Source organism: Bos indicus x Bos taurus, chromosome 12 (genome assembly GCF_003369695.1).
Source record: "Bos indicus x Bos taurus breed Angus x Brahman F1 hybrid chromosome 12, Bos_hybrid_MaternalHap_v2.0, whole genome shotgun sequence".
NCBI lineage: Eukaryota > Metazoa > Chordata > Mammalia > Artiodactyla > Bovidae > Bos > Bos indicus x Bos taurus.
This window is the reverse complement of record NC_040087.1, coordinates 25,882,086-25,901,591: the sequence shown is the minus strand read 5'-3', so window position 1 is coordinate 25,901,591 and position 19,506 is coordinate 25,882,086. Positions and strand designations below refer to the sequence as shown.

At 34.1% G+C, this 19,506-nt stretch overlaps 1 protein-coding gene across 11 annotated transcripts in view; it reads left to right on the top strand.

Moving 5' to 3' along the window:
- The window catches only part of NBEA (neurobeachin), a 673,417-nt gene that overhangs the window by 282,862 nt on the left and 371,049 nt on the right, over window positions 1-19,506 (top strand). For all 11 annotated transcript variants that reach the window (XM_027557433.1, XM_027557431.1, XM_027557423.1 and 8 more), the window contains one exon: window positions 3,903-4,030. In XM_027557433.1, the coding sequence (XP_027413234.1) occupies window positions 3,903-4,030 (128 nt within the window). The remainder of the gene's footprint in view (window positions 1-3,902; window positions 4,031-19,506) is intronic.

The following is a 19,506-nucleotide window of genomic DNA, read 5'->3' as shown; positions in this document are numbered from 1 at the left end:
TTTAGTCTTGTTGAAATACCTCCATGTAGGAAATCTGAGTGATGATGGGACTCATGTCGTTTATTTCTTTTTCCTCGGAATTTATGGTCTCATACCCTGCATTTTGTATGAAAATAGTTGTTCTCTGCATTTTGTAAAATTTTCTTGTTGTTAGCATGGGAGGTAGTTGTAGACTCTTAACCCCTTTAAGATGAAAAGTGGAATTTGATATTTTTAATGTAAATCTGTTTATTGTATAAATTTCATTTTAACTGTTTTCCAGTATATATATTGTTTCAATATATTGGGCTAATATCATGAAACCTTTATTTTTTTTCTAATTTATCCATTATTATCTCTAAATAAGCATATATGTACACAGTCATTTGATCTTTGAATATTGACAGTTTTATTCCCCATTACACAAATTCTTACACATTTTTATTTCTTTTTCTTTATTTTTAGTATCACCTAGTACCTCCAGAACAGTTTTCTATAGAAGTGACTAGAGCAGTCATTCTTTTATTCACTTTAAATGAAAAGTTATGAATATGTCATCATTAATAATGATGTTTCCTATTTACTAAAGATACTTTTATCAAATATAATAATTCTCTTGTGTTTATAATTAACTCAGTTACCATCACTATGAGTGTTAAATTTTATCTCTTTTTGGAGGGGAGTAATAGAGATGACCATGTGATTTTCCTCCTTTTTCTGTTAATGTGGTCTATTATAATGACTTTTAATTTTAAAAATGTTAAACAAACCTTTACTTCCTAAAAGAAATCCAATCTTTTTATGATGTTATATTCAGCTGTTTTATCTTTTGAAGAGGTTGCATATGATTTTTTAAAAATTTGTCTTGTTTTGTTTGTTTTTTTATTCTTAAAATATTTGGTAGAGTTCACAAACAAAGATGTCTGATTCTAGATTTCCTTTTGAGGAAAAGTTTATAAATTAAATTTTTACAGTTATCCCCAGATTTTCTATTTTGTCTTGTGCGACCTTTGGTAGATTCTATTGTTATAATATATTTCACAATATTCTGTTATTATTATTTTAACATTCATGTAGTCTGTAGGAAAGTCCTTCCTTTTTATTCTTAATATTTATTAAGAGTTTGCTTTCTGCTTCCCTTCCTTCCAATTCTTGGCAGTGATTAATCAGTTTTATTCATATTGCCATTAAGAAATACTCACTATAGAGAAGTAACAAGAAACTGTAGGTTGAATTTATACCTTATTTCTTTTGCTTAGTGCAATGGATCTTAAGCATCTCTATACAACAGAGTTAGATAGGAGGCTTATTAAAACACATTGCTGAGCCAATATGTAGTTCTAATTCAAGTCTAAAGGCCTGATAGTATAAGTTCTAGTCTGAAAGCTGAGAGGTTCAAAACCCCAGAAGAGTTGATGTTTCAGTTGAGTCTGAAGGCCAGCAAAGACCAGCTCTCAGGTAGAAGGGGTTCCCTCTTATCAAGCATTTTGTTCTATTTACATATTCAATTGAATGGATGAGGCACAGGCCCATTAGGGAGGACAGTCTGCTTTACTCGGTCTACCCATTCAAATTGTCATCGAATCCAGAAATACTCTAACAGACCTTACCCAGAATAATATTTAATCAAACATTTGGCCACCCTGTTGTCCAGTCAAGGTAACAGATAAAATTAACCATTACACTAAGTGATCTTGGTACTGCTGAGAATACACTTTGAGAAACAGTGTTTTAAGTGATCATCTTCCAGATTGGAACATTAATTCTTGATTATCTAAGTCCTCTTCCCAGGCAATGCATGGATCTCAGTATAGCTTAACTTCATTTAGTCCAAATTTTGTAACCACATTTACACATATATATGCCTCTGTGTGTGCATGTTAAATTTTAAATGCCTCAAGAGAATACAATTACTGTCTTATCGGTCAATATGTATTTATATTTACCCAAGTGTTTATCATTTATTCTTGCTCATCATTTTTTTTTTGAATGTCTGACTTCTATGTGCTATTATTTTCTTTCTTCCATACTCCTTTTGTTTCATTTAGTGTAGGCCTGCCACTCATGAATTCTTTCCGTTTTTTTTTTTTAACTAGAAATATTTGAAATTCACCTCTATTTTTTGAAAGATATTTTGAACCAGAATAGATTCTAGGTTAGCAACTGTTTTATTTTAATGCTTTGAAGATAATATTCAGTATCTTTCATTTCTTTCTGTGCTTTTTTCCTTTCTTTTTTTTTTTTTAAAGAAAGATGACTTTCTTAGTGATGTTTCTGCAATACACTGAATAAAGATTGAGAAATTGAGAACCCTTGCCCTAATGTAGGTATTTACTCCTAGAGTAACAGAGTAGGGGCAAATACTGAAAGCTCTTTATCTTTAGCACGTCTGCAAACCCCACCATTTCCCTTTTTCTTGCCTAAAAATTTTCCTCCAGGATATTCTCTTTAAGTTATTAAACCTGAGTTCTTATTTCTCTAAAGCTGTTGACCCATATAAAAGGAGGAAAAGTTAGATTGCAGTGCTAATGGTGAGGCTTTGTGTACACAAAGAGAGGGTTCAGATCATGCTGATTCCAAGTTAGGAAAGAAAGTATCCTTTATTATATAATTCTATATTATCCTATATTATATAGGATATTATTATTATATAGGATATTATTATTATTATCCTATATTATTCCATAATTCCGCTTTATTCACTTAATAAAATAGTTTCATTTTAAATGTTAATCATGTTGCACATTTTTTTGTGGTTAATTTTTTGTCATTTATGGTTTTCTCATATATAACAAAAATATAACTTAGCACTGTGGAAGAACTCTTATTATTGTGAAGTATGGTTTAATTCCTTACTGTATATGTCATCCATGTAGAAAAGTGTGTGCTTATCTAAGGTTACTATATTGATTTTGTTTTGGTTCAAATATATGAGTCACATTTTATATAAGTAAGTATAGGTGTGTTTTATTCAAAGTAACAGTTACAAGAGCTATCATTATTGACCTCTCACTGTATGTCAGGTTCTTTTCTGTGCATTTCACATGCCTTAGCTCATTAACTCTCAGTGGGGAAGTAGAGTTATCATCTTCATTTTGCAGTGTAGAAAGTTTGATGTCCCAGGGTCACCTGGGTAGCATACATTGAAGTCAACCTTCCAATCCAAGCATTCTTACTCTAAAGCACTTACTTCTAAGAAAGATATTTAGATATAACCAAATTATTTATTTGAGCAGAATTATTGAGCAGAATTTATTTTTCAGCAGAATTATTTTCTTTATCCATGTTTTTATTTTTACATATCCTATTCAAGGTACTTTCAAGAATATCAGAGAGTGCTTATGTAAGGCCATGTAACTTGACATTTAATATTCAACAATATAAATAATGATGTAATGATTGGTAAATAAAAAGTGAGTGGGCTTATTATGATATAGAAAATACCTACTTTGGCAAAGCAATTCAGCTCAGTCATACTGAATTCCAGTTATTCCTTTATTTGTCCAGCTTTTCAGGGAACTCTTGAGAACAAGAGTTTATTCTTTGTAACTTTCACAGTGACTCATATAGTAGGTATTCGAAACAGTTTTTCTTTGGTGAACAGGAGGATAGACAAAGCAGACAAATAGCAGCTTCTTTTCTTGAAACTCCTAGAGTTATGGCCAGTATCTGTGGCTCTTGTGGGTGACAGGACCCTGGTTCCTTTTCACAGTAAAATCATTATGATTTAGCTGTGGCCTTTTGAGTAGCTTTGTGACTAATGTGAAACTCTACATTGTGCCTTCTACATGAAGCTGTTACTGTTTAGTGGGTCAGAACTGGACTTTTGTGACTTTTTTTAAAGGTTTTAATTCAGAAGTAAAGTTTATTTGAAGTTTTATATTGAACCATATTTACTAGTCTTTATGTCTTAATTTCAACAGCATCACTGCAAAACTTGAAAGAGCTTTAGAAAAAGTTGCTCCTCTTCTTCGTGAAATTTTTGTAGACTTTGCCCCATTCCTATCTCGTACACTTCTTGGCAGTCATGGACAAGAGCTATTGATAGAAGGTATGATTTCTCTCTATATTCTGATTATTTTAGTTTCCTGTAATGTATCTATTAATCATGACCTAACTTGTGTTACTAAAGGAATATTTATTGCCAAAAGAATAAAAAGACATTGCTTCCACACATTTTAGTAAGATATTCATGTATGCTTTCTCCTTATTTATTAAAAAACATAGAGTATTTTCACAATCAGTGCTCATAACAGAATGAAAAACTTTGAAAAATTGTTGGAAAGGGAAACTCTGGCCCTTATAATCTCAATCTGTTAGGGCTGCTATATATCCTTTTTTAGGTTGCGTATTTGCTAAGCAATGATGTCTAAAATCTCCTTTTAACTATAAGATTGATATTTCTTTAAGTGACTTTGCTTAGTCACAAATAGCATGTAATATGACAGTCCTTAACTGAGAAAATATAAAGATACTTAACTGGGAATTGATGAAGCTGTTATCTTCTACTCAGTAGCAGCTTAAATGAAGTGAGAAGGTAAAGAAGATAAATAAACTATTGGGAAGATTTAATACATGCACCTGTATTAGGAGATTTGAAAAATATGGTTGTCTTAAGCCTTATTTCTTTAAAAAGAAGTTTTGACTTATAAATATTCATGAGCTTCAGAAAGGGGTAATCAATATCTAGTTGATATCTTATAAGTAAATGATGGTTTTAGATGCTATTCCTTGGATTTATCAGACTTATAATAAGCAAATTTCATATATGTTTGCATATATATATATATATATATATATTTGCTTTTCACTTCCTATTTACTGTAGATATTTTTCTGTACCTGTTCTATTACTGTCTTAATTGCTTTTGCACAATCTGTCTCTTATTAGTGGAGACAATAATAGTTAATAACCTGAATTTAAATCCTTGTTTCACTACTTTCTTAGCTATATGACCTTTGTGAGTTACTTAATCCGTTTTGTTGCTTAGATTCTTTCTGTAAGATGTAATCAATGATAGTACTCCCACATAGAGAACTTGTGTGAATTAAATTTTAAATAATGCATATAAAGCTCTTAAAATAGAGTCATATGGTTGTCTTCTTGCTCTAGACCAAGTGCTATTAGATACTTGGAATATATTAGTAAATAACAAAGAGCCTTGTGGACCTTATATTCTATCAAAGAGAAAATACAAATAAACACTAAACAAACTAAATAATTAAATGAGATAGCACATTAGAAGGTGGTACCAGTGCTGTGTAAAATGATAAGTACTAATACATCATAGGGAATTGGGATTATAGCAGTGTCAGGATTAAAGTGAAGTGAAGTGAAGTTGCTCAGTCGTGTCCAACTCTTAGCGACCTCATGGACTGCAGCCTACGAGGCTCCTCCGTCCATGGGATTTTCCAGGCAAGAGTACTCAGGATTAGGTTGCAGTTTTAAAGAAGGATGATTAATTTTAAATTATTCAATTGAAAAAGTTACATCTCAGCAAAGACTTAAAGGAGATAAGCCATGCAGTTTACTAGAAGAGTGTCCTAGGTCAAAAGAATGGTTAGTGCAGTGACCCTATAACACATGTTATAATTATAATAAGAAAAAAATTCAGTAAGCATTATTGAAAAATAAATCTCAAATGTTTCCTTGTTACCCAAATATTTTTTCCTATGTATATATTTTCCAGAAATGACTACAAATTTACCAAAGAAAATCATAAATAGTGAACAAAGACATGCTAAACAAAACATGGAATAAAGTTAGTAATGTAGTAATGTTAGTGATGGATCCTATACTGTTACTAAAATTAGGACACAAATTCAGCACTGTTTTTCAGTAGCCAAAGCAAAGAAGGAATGAATTATTTGAAGTTATGAGGCTTACATTATTGGTTTCTAAATGATAATTTGTGACAATTTTAAGTTCTAAGGAATTACTATCAGATGACCTTTAACTGCTCTACATTGGTCAGTCAGAACCCCCCATATGTAGCCAGCCCCCTTTTCCAGAATTTTCTATGGTCAGACATCTGGTCTGTTTCTTATTTCTTCCCAGCACTGCAGAGAAGATGGAGAAATACTCTGGTAATTACGAGGTTTTTTTCATGGGCTTCCCTAAGTTTACCTCAAAAACTCTGAATTGAGTTGAAAGAGCATTAGGAATATTCCTATTGCATTTTTTAAAAAGGTAACTATGCTAAAAATGAAGCATTAGAACAAGTTATATATTCAAAGTTCACTTTGTGTTTACTTAGCAGAATATAATTTTATTTCTTCACTTTTCTACATCCAATAAATTTTAATATATCCAATTTTTAAAACTATATTGATTTAATGTTCCTTTTTCGTTAAAATTATTTTTCTTAATAAAATGATGATAGCAAATGGGAGATTATTCGGTTTTGAGTTTTGTTTTGTAAATGCCATTCCTTGACAAAATAGCAAGTTGACCATGTTAAGGTACAGTCCTCCAAATTTCTGCTAGGCTGAACAATCAAAAAAAATCTAGAATTCTCTGCTGTACTCCAGAACAACATTTGGTATCCCTCACAATTTAGTCATAACCTTCCTTTTCAGACTCAACTAGTCTCTGTCCTTTTGCTATAGAAGACATTCCTTTAACATTCAGTGAGTCACAGATGTCCCATCTCTTTGTTTTTGTATAACTCTTTCTTCTGCACTGGATCATTTTATGGTTTTATTTCCTCAAAATTATTCTCATCCATTGAGTCCTGCTTCAGATTCCTTATGCCAAATTGATGCCTTCTCGTCTATTCTTCTCTGCTGTTTTATTTATATAGTATTAATAAAATTATCTTCATTTGTAAATAGGAAGTATTTTATTGGTTTTATTAACATTGCCTAGCCTAGATTCTTGTACATAATATTGAGTATCTTTTTCTCTTGTACTTGAATAGAACATTATTTTTGTTACTGATAATGTTTAATAGAGGTAAGTTTTGAAAATAAAATAAGGGGAGATAGATAAAATTTGTGTTCTGTGGTGAGAATTCCCAATATTGATCAATCATCCACACCCATGAGATGGCTCCTCTATGTACACAAAGTCTGTTCTTGCTCTCTACCCCAGCCTATGGATGTTATGTATCCTGTCATGTTCTCATTCTTGAACATGTATTCTTGATCATTCTTTCTTTTTCCCTCTGCTCCATTTCCCCTCTTTCCATAGTTTGGTACATTATTTCTCTCCTCTGAGGAGAAAAACTGTCAAACTATCCTGAAGAGCAGAAGAGTTACATGATAAGAATATCTTACTTGTAGCTGTTGAATATTAAAAATAATCCTTCTAATGAATAAATCTCAATGCTTTTGATCTCATCATGTGTACATGGTAGGAACAAAACTGGATTTAGGTAACTGAGGATATTTTAGCGTCTTATGAAAAGAGAAAGCAATTACTCCTAATTTCAAATAATCATAAAATATATTTGAATTGCATCTTTTTTTGTTGTTTTATATTCAGTTTTTCTTAATTCACATGTATTCCATTTAAGTTTTTCTCACAGAATAATTATCAGTAGGTTATATTGTCTATGTCCTTTAAAACACATGTCAAAATAATATCCTTTTATTTTCTTAATTTGTCTATTACTTTTATTAGTTGAACTGTGTTAAATTTATTATTGTATGTTTCTAGAGTAATCAGCGTTGTTCACATCTTTTAAGTTCATTTTTTAACATTTGCTGTTTTTGCATAGCTTTTGATGTGTGTGTGTGTTTGTGTGTGTTTCTCCTGGCAATAATTAAGGATTTTTTAGTATGAACTTTTAGGAGCTTGGTGAACTTTTTCTAAGAAAAATAATAGCCTTTCAATTTTCAAACTAATATGCAGAAGTTAGGGTAGGTATGTATGCAAGTATCAAAATATACCAGCCCAAGATGACAGAACAACCTTTGATCCAAAATTGTTTTATTTATCTTAAGGAGCAATGGAGGATTCACTTCAGAGGAACCATGAGCCTTTTCTTAAAGAGTTGAGAGCAGCCTATAAGTGTAAGCTTAATCTTGAGTTAAGATTTAAGGAAGAAAGTCCAGTTGTAGTTTGAGTGCTGATATTAGATCTTTGTAATTTTTATTCAGGAGGTCTTAGAACTACCATGAGTCTAGAGTTGCCATAGTAATAAAGAAGCAGTAATCACCCAAGTTAATTAGAAGAGAAGATGTTTCAGTGTGGGCATGTGTGTGTGTTTGTGTATGTTAGCCTAGTGCTCTTTACTCTGTCTTATTCCACAACAGCACAGAGTGGCTCTGAATATCACTGTTACATTCTGTGAGCATTATTTATATTTGGTTGAGAACTCACAAGATCATTACATATAATTTAATTATGATGTGGATACAGCAGTTAGTCTCATAAGCATCCAGAAACAGGAAATGAAATACAGATAGACTTGAGGCAGCCTAGAAAGGGGAACAGGGAGTCAGTAACCAGGGCTACTCCCTTTACCTCTAAAGGCAGCTTTATATCCTCCTATCTTTGCTTGTCTCTATCAACTCAAATTTTTCACTTCTTTCTCATACTAACTTCATTTTCTTAGTCATCAGGATGTGGCCCAGCATAGCACCCCATACTTGACTGTCAATGTGCCTGAATATAAACTTCTTTTACCATCTGACTAGAGTCACTTCCTATCATGAGAGAATCTGAATGGCTCAACCTTGGGTTAGGTGTCTATCCCTGTTATAGTTAAGACTGGGGTGGACGTAATACACAACCCACCTTAGAAGCAGCGTTTAAGTTGAAACATCTTAGGAAGGGATAATAGCAGTGCAGGAAATGTCACTAAAGTATCTACTATACTTTTAGTAACACTGATAAATGTTATTAAAATTATATAATAAGAATATTTATAGTTTAAATTAAGAACATCACTGAAATGTTATGAAAGAAATGAGCCTACTCAAAGAACTTACGTCACCTTTGAATTATTCACAGTAACAATATGCCCACATAATTAGAAAAACTTGAGTATGTTTAATTCAGAACTTACAAATTAAAATAGTTTCAGTAGTTATCCACTTTTAAAATTGCAATAATACAAAAAAAGTACATGACAAATTATGGTAGATGGCAATGGGGCCTTAGTTTTTAAATATCCCTGAATTCCTCGATGAGCAGAACAGTGAATAGTAAAACAATAACTACAACAACAAGTATACCTTTACATCAAAACCAGGTGACGGTGTATCCTACTGAACCCTAAAGTAGCCTGGGGGGACAATCCAGCTATAACTAGGAGATATACACGGTATCAGCAGATGAATTGGATAGGATTGTGGGAAACAAGAGAACATCTGAAGAATATGGTGTTGTACAGCTACTGACTGGAAAAGCCAGAAGGCCAGTTTGAAAACAGCAGATAAAACAGGGAGATGAATCCAGGGGTTCCCTGGTATGTTTAGAAGGGGTGAGAGCATCTAAACACCATGAAAAATTGACCCAAGCAGAGTTCTCTTCCAGGACAAAGTCCCACATTGAGGAGAAACTGCTACGAATAGAATCCAAATTGAGCAACAGAGAACAAAAGAGACAAAACATCCACATAAAACCGGGAAGACAGACAGAGCTAATAGATCTCAGAAAGTAGACTCATTTAAAAAAAAAAACAAAACTACACATTTGAATCAGTTCTAATGAGGTGGATGAAACTGGAGCCTATTATACGGAGTGAAGTAAGCCAGAAAGAAAAACACCAATACAGTATACTAACGCATATATATGGAATTTAGAAAGATGGTAACAATAACTCTGTATATGAGACAGCAAAAGAGACACTGATGTATAGAACAGTCTTTTGGACTCTGTGGGAGAGGAAGAGAGTGGGTTGATTTGGGAGCATGGCATTGAAATATGTATAATATCATATATGAAATGAGTCACCAGTCCAGGTTCGATGCACGGTACTGGATGCTTGGGGCTGGTGCACTGGGACGACCCAGAGGGATGGTATGAGGAGGGAGGAGGGAGGAGGGTTCAGAATGGGGAACACATGTATACCTGTGGCGGATTCATTTCGATATATGGCAAAACCAATATAATATTGTAAAGTTAAAAAATAAAATTAAATTAAAAAAGAAAAACAAAACAAAAAAATAAAAATAAACTACATAAAAACAAACAAGAGAGATCTCTAGAATCTGAAGAGGAAAAGAAAATCTATTTAAAAATGATCTAAAAGTTCAGATAACCCAACTTCACAAAAAATAGTAACAAAAAGGAACAAAATACCATATTTTAGGAAAAGAAAAATGAGAGGAAGTAGAAAATGCCTCAAAGCCTTAAATACCAGGAAAAAAAAAGATGAAAAATTTTAATAAACATTAGGAAATTATATAGGATAAGAAGTAATTTATATCAGAATGTAGAGAAACCCACAGATGTACTGATAGGAATTAAGAAAGAACTAGAAATAAAGGGAAAAATAATTTTAGAAATTAAAATTAAATTAGAAGAAATAAAGAAGTAAATAAGTTCACCAGATAAGCCTATAAAAAAATATATAAGGTAAAAAGAGAAACTATAAATATCAAAAAAATAGTGACTTAAAGAGATGAGAAAAGATGAGAGTGAAAGGGGCAAATGTAGAATATTCAACATTCATATGAGTCTCCAAAATAGATAAACAAAGCAAAGAACAGAAAAATAAAAGATAATGGGATCAGTAATTCACAGAAACTCTTAGCATTAAAAAAAAGTTTTAAAATATATATTTTAAAAGGCACACTGAATATCTGAGAAAATTACCTAAATGACCAACCTTGAGATACATTCTAGTAAAATTCTAGAATGTAAAATTCTAAGTTTAGAGAAAACAAAACAAAACCACTCTGAGCATCTAGATAAAAACATAAATTGAAAGAAAATCAGATTATCATACTTATAACATCTTCAAAAAAGAGTTTTTCATAGGAATCAACAAGGATTCCACCTTGTTGCCTGTTGGATTAGCTGTATCACTTGACTCAACATTGACAGCCAGATTGCCTTCATATATTATAATCTAACTTGGCCACCACATGCGAAGAGTTGACTCATTGGAAAAGACTCTGATGCTGGGAGGGATTGGGGGCAGGAGGAAAAGGGGATGACAGAGGATGAGATGGCTGGATGGCATCACTGACTCGATGGACGTGAGTCTGAGTGAACTCCGGGAGTTGGTGATAGACAGGGAGGCCTGGCGTGCTGCAGTTCATGGGGCTGCAAAGAGTCGGACACGACTGAGTGACTGAACTGAACTAAACTGAACATGACCTTAGAATATCTTTGAGTGTCTGTTACATAGTATATACTGCATATGTTTAAGAATTTTACTTTAAATGCATAAGATCCTGTTTTGCTTCACTGTACTAGTTTCAAAAATGGGAAGATCATGAAATAACAGTCTTTAGTCAAGATTAACATTTCTCTAGTAATCGAAGTTGAATATGCATGCTAAGTCATTACAGTCCTGTCCAACTCTTTGTAACCTTATGGACTGTTTTCCCCAGGGTCCTCTGTCCATGGGATTCTCCTTATAAGAATACTGGAGTGGGTCACCATGCTCTCCTCCCGGAGATCTTCCCAATCTAGGTGTTAAACCCGCATCTCTCATGGCTCCCGAATCGGCAGACAGGCTCTTTACCGCTATCACCACCTGGTATAATGTCCTATAAGAGCTTTTGGCAGGACTTCCCTGGCGGCTTAGAAGGTAAAGAGTTTGTCTGCAGTGCAAGAGACCTGGGTTCGATCTCTGGGTCTGGAATATCTCCCAGAGAAGGGACTGTCTACCCACTTCAGTATTCTTGCCTGGAGAATTCCATAGACAGAGGAGCCTGGTGGGCTACAGTCAGCGGGACTGCAGAGTCAGACAGGACTGAGCAACTAACACTTACTTACTTATAAGCTATTGACAGGAAGAAAGATGCAATAGTGTAATATTTTGACGGAAAATTCTAAAAGAGTTAGTGTGATCTTGAATTTTTTATGATAGAATCATAGGAAATAGACTTGCCCTCCCAGTGTAACTAACCTGGAAAATTCATTTGATGGATTTAATGGCTTATTATACACTAAGACAATAATACTGAATTAGAAGTATAGAATTGTATCTTTAAAAACTGAAGTAGGGAAAAAAGGACTAAATAAATAGGGAACAGAGCCATAGGAGCCTATGAGATAAATCAAGCAGTTTAACATACATAAAATTGGAGTCCAAGAAAAAGGAAGTTAAGATGATATGGGTGTATGTGTATTTTTTTTTTTTTAAATAACAGCCAAATAATTTGAAAACTACAAATCCTAAGATCCAAGAAATTCAACTAACCTTGGTCAGGATGAACACAAAGGAAAAAACAAAAAAATTCATGGAACAACATAATTAAACTATTCAAAACCAGGTTTCAAGAGAAAATTTCAAAAGTAGTCATCAATATTAAGCAAACCAACTTATTTAAAAATGGCTTGAACAGATACTTGAGAAAAGATCACATTAGGCTGTGAAATAAGCTCATAAAAAGATGGTCAATCTTATCAGAAAGTAAATGCAAATTAAAACCAGGTTGGCTGAGCACTACAAACATATAGAAGAATGACTAAAGTAAAAAAAAAAAATGATAATTCCGAGTGCTGGGGAGAAGTTGAAACAACTGACACTCTTATCCATGGCTTTGAGACTGCATGATGGCAGTCACTGAGGAAGACAGTTTGGGAGTATTACTGAGTTAAACATTCAGTTATATGACCCTGTGATCCCATTCCTTGACATTAGGAAATGAAAACTTACTTTCATGCAAAAACCTTTACATGAATATTCATGGAATAGCCAAAACTGGAGAAAATGGTTTTCAGTGAGTTTTTTGTTTTTTATTTTTAAAAGGACTGTGGTGGATTCAGACAGCAGAAGAAAGGGACAAACTGTTGGTAAACCTTACTGCTTGGTTGAATCTCATTGGCATTATTGTGTGAAAGAAATGCTCATCTCAGGGGTTCTGTATGTTATGTTTCCTTTTTATTTTTTGGACATTCTCAAAACAGATCAGTGTTGACCAGGGTTTATAGGTAGGAAAGGGTGTTATTGTAAAGGAATATTATAAGGGATTCTTTGGGATGATGGTGATACATGGATCAATATATATGTTATATCTCACAGAAAGTTACACACAAAGTAAAAACAGTCAATTTTAACCTATAGTTAAAATTTTGAGATCACTGTCAGGAAAAACCATGATTTCAAAATAAAACTATCATCAACTTTTAGTCAGAAATTATGCAAATCAGAAAATAATGGAACATCTTTTAAGTTTTGATAGACTTCCAACCTGAAATTCTTTGTCCAGCGACAATACTCTTCAAAAATGAAGGGAAAATGAAGACTTTTACAGACAATTAGAGATAATGAAATTCATTGCCAGCACAGCAGTGAATACATTTGTGAAACAGGGTTGGAAACTAGATACACACAAAGGAGGGTGCAGGAGATAGTTAATATATGGATATATGTGAAATATATATGTTAACAAATATTTTTCCATCATAGGTAACTTCTAACAAGAAAATAATATCCTCTAAAAGGAGAAATTATACTCTCATCATAAGTAAAAAGTTTCAAACTGCTAAGTTTTGTATTGCAATATGGGAATCTCATTTTAGCTGATGAAGATGATTAAAGAAGACATGATTTGTCAAGGAGAATGGTTTTACTAAAGCCCTCAAACTAGTATTATTTTTTCATTCACTAGAATTTTTATGACTCTCACCATATACTCATTGGCTAGCTAAACTGGAACCGTATTCCAACAACCTAGTATAAAGTTCAGAGAAGGCAATGACAACCCACTCCAGTACTCTTGCCTGGAAATTCCCATGGATGGAGGAGCCTGGTGGGCTGCCGTCCATGGGGTTGCACAGAGTTGGACACGACTGAAGCAACTTAGCAGCAGCCGCAGCAGTATAAAGTTAAGGACTGATGAAAATTCAGAGAAACTTTATTTACCAAAAGGACTTGCTGAATATGATACATATAGTATATCAAATGTAGTGGTATGTATAAGATACTACATAAAGTATTTTGTAGTATACTATAGGGATACAGTCAGAGATAATATTATTTCCTAATCTCCCAGGAGAGAAATTAGGAGTAAAAGCATATTGAATTGCATCTTTTCTAAAGAGATAAGAAATATGAAAGCAGCATACAAATCAAGAGTAGACCTTGAAAGGAAGGGAAAGGAAAGAGACGTCGCTCAGTCATGTCCAGCTCTTTGGGACCCCATGGACTGTAGCCCCCCAGGCTCCTCAGTCCTTGGGATTTTCCAGTATTTCCATGAATACTGGAGTGGGTTGCTATTTCCTTTTCTAGGGGATCTTCCCGACCCAGGGATCGAACCCAGGTCTCCCACATTGTAGGCAGACGCTTTACCGTCTGAGCTACCAGGGAAGTAGACCTTGAAATGGAGTATTATTTGCCAAATAATATAGCTTGAATTTAAACATAGGGAATTTTTTTTTTTTTTAATGTGGAGAAGGACATCTTGGGGGAGAAAAACAGGAAGTTTTAACGTAAAAGAAAGCTGCAAACTGTTGCAGGTCAAAGAATACTAATATATAACAACTAAATGTTTAGTGCAGGAGATAGTGGAGGACAGAAGAGCATGGCGGGCTACAGTCCATGGGATCACAATGAGTTGGATGTGACTGAGTGTGTATGTGCGTGCGCACACAGACACAAGAAATGGATCATATTCCTTGATATGGGGTGCTTCTCAAGTAGCATAGTGGTAAAGAATCTGCCTGCCAGTGCAGGAGACTCAAGAGAGATTCAGTCCTTGGCTTGGGAAGATCCCCTGGAGGAGGAAATGGCAACCCAGTCCAGTATTCGTGCCTGGAAAATTCCATGGACAGAGAAGCCTGGTGGGCCACAGTTTATGGAACAATAACCTTAATATGGTGTTTGGAAAGTATTTTTGTTTCAAGAAATAATAGATTGTAGCTACCTATATCATATATTCCATGCTATGCTATGCTAAGTTGCTTCAGTCGTGTCCGACTCTGTGTGACCCCATAGACGGCAGCCCACCAGGCTCCGTTGTCCCTGGGATTCTCCAGGCAAGAATACTGGAGTGGGTTGCCATTTCCTTCTCCAGTGCATGAAAAGAGAAAAGTGAAAGTGAAGTCACTCAGTCATGTCCGACTCTTAGTGACCCCATGGACTGCAGCCTACCAGGCTCCTCCAACCATGGGATTTTCCAGGCAAGAGTACTGGAGTGGGGTGCCATTGCCTTCTCCAATATTCCATAATAATATAATTTAAAAAGAAAATAGCTTTGTCTTGTGTTCTAATAAAATTATTCATACAAATTTTCATGCAAAACAGAACATTTTTAGAAGAGAAAAAGCGGATATTTAAAATTACACTCATGCAGGCATCAGCTTGGATGATCTTGGCAAATCAGTACATGTGGATGCTCTAAATCAATAAACAATGAGAAGAAATGGTCTATATATTCCATGAAACATGTTACATCTAATAACAAGTCTGTTTTTGGAGGCTACACATGTAGTTTTTACTGAGGCATAATAATAATTTGTTTTTATATTGTGAAAATTGCCTACATTCTGATTTAGATACAGTGTTTATATATATGGTAAACTACATGGAACCCTCCATAAACTAAGCTTGAAATCACTACAGGCTTTTATCATTTCATCCTTTCTCTGATGTTTATGCACATTGAAGAAATAAATAATTGGGAAAGAAAAAGTAAATTAGAAAATTTAAAAGAGGAAATATACTGCTGAGCACTTACAGTGGTTATATTTTTCAGCCACTTTATTTTCTTATTATGGACATAATATAGTTATAATATGTAATTAGTTTGCAGTGTTTATCCTGAGATTATTTAGTAGCTTGATGGCTCTCTGTATGCTTCAGTTGCTCTAAGGTAAATCCACCTCTTTTTTAAAATTGAATTCTGATTGTTTTGGATCATGAAATATAAATATTCTTTTAAGTTTATGATATTATATTATTACTTAAAAGCTTGAGAATATTACTTTTTGCTTCTGTTTTAATAGGTTCATGGAGAGCTTTCACTAGCTTCTATAGCCCAAGGTATCAGGGAGGATGTAAAATTCAGTTAATTATGGACAGAATTCCTACAGAATAACAATTGACTATCATTGTCAATTATGGAACAGCAGCATCTGGCAATGGGACTAGTGTATTTCCCATATATAAGTATACTGCATGCCAGTTGCTAGAGGGGTTGATCCAGGTAATGAAACAGAGGCTAATTTGTTTATTTATATTTATTTATATAGTATGAATATATATACTTATATAAATTATTTATATAAATAATTTGATTATTTATATAATCCTTTAATTTCAGTTAATTATAAAGCCAACAAATATAAAACCTTATATACATTTCAGTAATACTTTGTATGTGTGTGTGTGTATGTATATATATATATATATATATATCAGATAAATTAATTTTTCCCATGGTGATTATATGTTTTATACATTATAGCTAGGGAATGAAATTAAGTCAATATATTTCTGACTTTTAAAGAATGTGAGGGCTTCAGAAAAGTCTTTCCATATTTGAATTCTTTTGTAATGATCATGGAATGCTTTCCATTTACCTGTATTTGCCTGGCTGACCCTTCTACATTCTTGTATCATAAACTTTTTGCCTTTTCATACTGTTCATGGGGATCTCGTGGTAAGAATATTAGAGTGGTTAGTCATTCCCTCCTCCAGTGGACCATATTTTGTCAGAACTCTCCACTGCTATTAATTTGTCTTGGGTGGCCCTGTACAGCATGACTCATAGCTTCATTGAGTTAAGCAAGCCCCTTTGCCATGATAAGACTGATTCATTTCACGTGCTAGTGAGGTTATGCTCAAAGTCCTTCAAGCTAGGCTTCAGCAGTATGTGAACTGAGAACTTCAGATGTACAAGCTGGTTTTAGAAAATGCAAAGAAACCAGAGATCAAATTGCCAACATTCTTTGAATCAGAGAAAAAGCAAGGGAGTTCCAGAAAAACACCTACTTCTACTTCATTGACTGTGCGAAAGCCTTTGACTATGTGCATCACAACAAAATTTAAATTTCTTAAAGAGATGGGAATACCAGACCACCTTACCTGTCTCCTGAGAAACTTATGTGTGAATCAAGAATCAACAGTTAGAACCTTACATGGAACAACTGACTGGTTCAAAATTGGGAAAGGCTGTACATTGTGACCGTGTTTATTTAACTTATAGGCAGAGTGTGCATGCCTGGTAAGTCACTTCAGTCATATCCAACTCTGTGTGATCCTATGGACCATGACCTGCCTGGCTCCTCTGTCCATGGGATTCTTCAGGCAAGATACTGGATTGTGTTGCCATGCCTTCCTCCAGGGGATCTTCCCAACCCAAGGGTCGAACCCACGTCTCTTAACACTCTTGCATTGGCAGACGGGTTCTTTACCACTAGCACCACCTGGGAAGCCCATATGCAGAGTACATCATGTAAAATGCTGGGCTGGATGAATCACAAGCATAAATCAAGATCACCAGGAGAAATATCAACAACATTAGGTATGCAGATGGTACCACTCTAAACGTAGGAAGTGAAGAGGAAATAAAGAACCTCTTGATGAGGGTGAAAGAAGAGAGTGAAAAAGCTTACTTAAAACTCAACATTCACAAAACTAAGATCATAGTATCTAGTCCTGTTGCTTCATTGCAAATGGAAGGGGAAAAATTGGAAGCAGTGACAGATTTTATTTTCTTAGGCTTCATAGCTAAGTGGGTGAATAATCTAACTGCAATGCAGGAGACCCGGGTTCGATTCCTGGTTTGGGAAGATCCCCTGGAAAAGGAAATGTCAACCCACTCCAGTATTCTTGCCTAGAAAATTCCATGGACAGAGGAGCCTGGCAGGCTACAGTCCATGGGATCGCAAGAGTCAGAAATGACTTAGTGACTGCACCACCACCACCACCACCCAAATCACTGCAGATGGTGACTGCAGCCATAAAATTAAAAGACTCTTGCTCCTTGGAAGAAAAGCTAGGACAGACCTAGACAGCATATTAAGAAGCAAAGACATGAAATGCTAACAGAGATCTGTATAGTCAAAGCTGTGGTTTTTCCAGTAATCACATACGAATGTGAGAGTTGGACCATAAAGAAAGCTGAGTGCTGAAGAATTATTGTAGTAAAAAACAAAAAGTTTCAAAATCACTAATCTGTTGTTTACCAGTAAAGAACTTTAGTATCAGTAAAGGCAGATATCTTAGCTCAAGAGTATGCAGCTGTTTAGTTTGTATTCTAAAGCCATGTCTTGAGATTTTCAATTTAGATCTTCTTTGAGTTAATTAAAAACTAGATCCAGATTAAAGAATTCTATAATGCTAATAAAATTGCCTAGTTCTGAGAGCTCAGGAAAAGTTATAATATTAACAAACCAATTAGTTCTTACTAATATTCAAATAATTTAAAACATCTACCTACATCGTATTTTAAACATCACTACAACTAAAGAGAATGTACATGGGCAAATTTTTTCTTGGTCCATGATCTCTGCTGTCCAGATATGTTGTTCAGTGTCTCTAGTTTCAGAGATTGAGGTCAGCCCCAGGGCATGTCACCCCTGACCATCAGTCTCCAGTCTGTCCTTCTCAGGTATCAAAACACAGTTTCCACATTACAGATGACCTTCATTTATGTAGAGTTGCCTCGATTTAGGTGGGCCCTGGATCACAAGAGAAATAAGCCCTTTCTGCAGTAACTCTTTCCCCAGAAATCTTCCCATCTGCCAAGTGAGAATCTTTGGTTTCTTGTAACTGTTTTTTAGAACTCACATTGTACCATCCTATTTTTCTTACAAACAGACTTTATTTCATTACATCCCTCAGAAATTGTAGTACTATAAACTATTTTTTGTCCCATTATTGCAAAGATCAGTGGAATATTGATGTCATCTTTAATTTTTATATTGTATAATAATGAAAACCAAAATTGTATAATTTTTATACATGGTGAGATTTTGATTGTGTGAAAATATTTTTCTGTTTCAGCTCTGCTTAAGCCAGTAAAATAGTTACCTTTGTGGACTTTTACCAGAGGTCTAAGCGTTTTCCCCCTTATGTTCCTTTGAAGTTTATTTTCCTGGGTAACTTGTTTACTTCCTTTTGAATATACATTGCCTTTCCATGTAGAATCAATCCTTTAAATCTATCTATCTATCCATCCAGAATTTATTTTATTGCATATAAAGCAAATATAAACTTTATTGTGCATAATAGAATCCATGAAAGCTACAATTTAGACTTGTTATACCAGTTTTAACTGCTGGAGGATTATTTTCTCCTCCTCTATACAGAAATATGACCTGTGATTCATGATACACATGTTATTATCTACGGCTAAAATGTTGTTCTCTCTGTCCTCAATAGGGTTATTCCAATTACACTAAGCCCAACCGAACATAATCTTCTAATCAAGGATATTATTTAAACTTGAAAAC